Genomic DNA, 1,443 nt, shown 5'->3' on the forward strand with positions numbered 1-1,443 from the left:
AATTTTTTTTTTTTTTTTTTTTTTTAAAGGGAATTTTTAAAAAAAAAAAAAAAAAAAAAAAAAATTTAAAAAAAAAAAAAAAAAAAAAAAAATTTTTTAAAAAAAAATAAAAAAAAAAAAAAATTATTAAAAAAAAAAATTTTTAAAAATTTTTTTTTTAAAAAAAAATTTTAAAATTGGAAAAAAAAAAAAAAAAAAAAAAAAAAAAAAAAAAAAAAAAAAAAAAAAAAAAAGAGGGTGATCCTTCAAAATATGAAAATTTTTATATACACCATAAATGTGTATACATAAACTTTTCTTTTTCTTTTATATATATATATATATATATATATATATATATATGCGTAACCCTACAATTAAACAGGAAAAAAAAAATAAGAAAGAAAAAAAAAAGAGGTGTATAAAGGTGTATATAGTTAGATAATAACACATATACGATTCGTCTTATATATTTAATTAATTCTGTTCTCCAAATTTTATTATTATTATTATATATATATATATTTTTCATTCTCATGATTTCTACATAGAATGAACAACATCAATATGAAATATATCATTTGAAAAAAAAAAAAATATATATATATATATAAATATATATTATATTCAAGTTAAAAATATAATGTATCCTTATATATATATATATACATATATAAGCTCGACAGTTCGTCATATTTCGTCAATACCCCATTTATATATATTTTCAATTTTTTAAATGACCAAATTTAATTGTTTTTTTTGCAAAATATTTAATACAAAAAAAAAAAAAAAAAAAAAATTAAGCTACAAACATGATAAAAGAATAATAATAAAAAAAAAAAAAAAAGAGAAAGAAAGTTAAACTATATAAATAATAGTATATAAAATATATACTTAAAAATAAACATTTATATTTTTATAATAATTAATCTGCACAGAAATATTTATCCATTACTAATATAATTATTTTCAAATGTATATATATTAATTTTTTTCTTCTTAAAATGAAATAAATACAAATTTGGATTACTTCATAATTGGGCCTATTATATATCCAAAAAAAATATATAAAATAAAATTAAATGATAAAATAAAAATATATATATATGTGAATACATTTTATCTGTATTGTTACCGTTCCTAAATGATTTTTGTTTAAATCCTTCATCATTTTGTAAATTATTTTGTTTATGTGTATCTCTATTTTCATGTATCTCTATATCATACGTCACCTTTTCTTTTGTGGTGTCATTATCTTCGTTCTTTATCTATAATTATTATGTGTCATATATAGTTTTAAAAAATATATATTGTTCTCTTAGAATATAATAATATAACTTTATTTATACCTTATTTAATGAGTCTAATAAATCTTCGATTTCTTCTTTTTCTTCCTCATCTTCTATAGAGCTGACCTGTTTAAAGAAAAATGCAAAAAAAAAAAAAAAAAAAAAAAAAAAAAAA

General features: G+C 15.2%; 1 protein-coding gene across 1 annotated transcript in view; it reads right to left on the reverse strand.

Moving 5' to 3' along the window:
* Positions 1–1,005: 1,005 nt before the first annotated feature.
* PGSY75_0518800 (putative secreted ookinete protein) overlaps positions 1,006–1,443 on the reverse strand; it is a gene marked incomplete at both ends in the record, with an annotated part of 1,328 nt that continues 890 nt past the window's right edge. Inside the window, 3 exons of the mRNA XM_018784469.1 lie at positions 1,006–1,022; positions 1,115–1,247; positions 1,329–1,394. Coding sequence (XP_018643123.1) covers positions 1,006–1,022; positions 1,115–1,247; positions 1,329–1,394 — 216 coding nt within the window. Of the gene's footprint in view, positions 1,023–1,114; positions 1,248–1,328 lie in introns of the transcript that reaches the window.

This window comes from Plasmodium gaboni, chromosome 5 (assembly GCF_001602025.1).
Source record: "Plasmodium gaboni strain SY75 chromosome 5, whole genome shotgun sequence".
NCBI lineage: Eukaryota > Apicomplexa > Aconoidasida > Haemosporida > Plasmodiidae > Plasmodium > Plasmodium gaboni.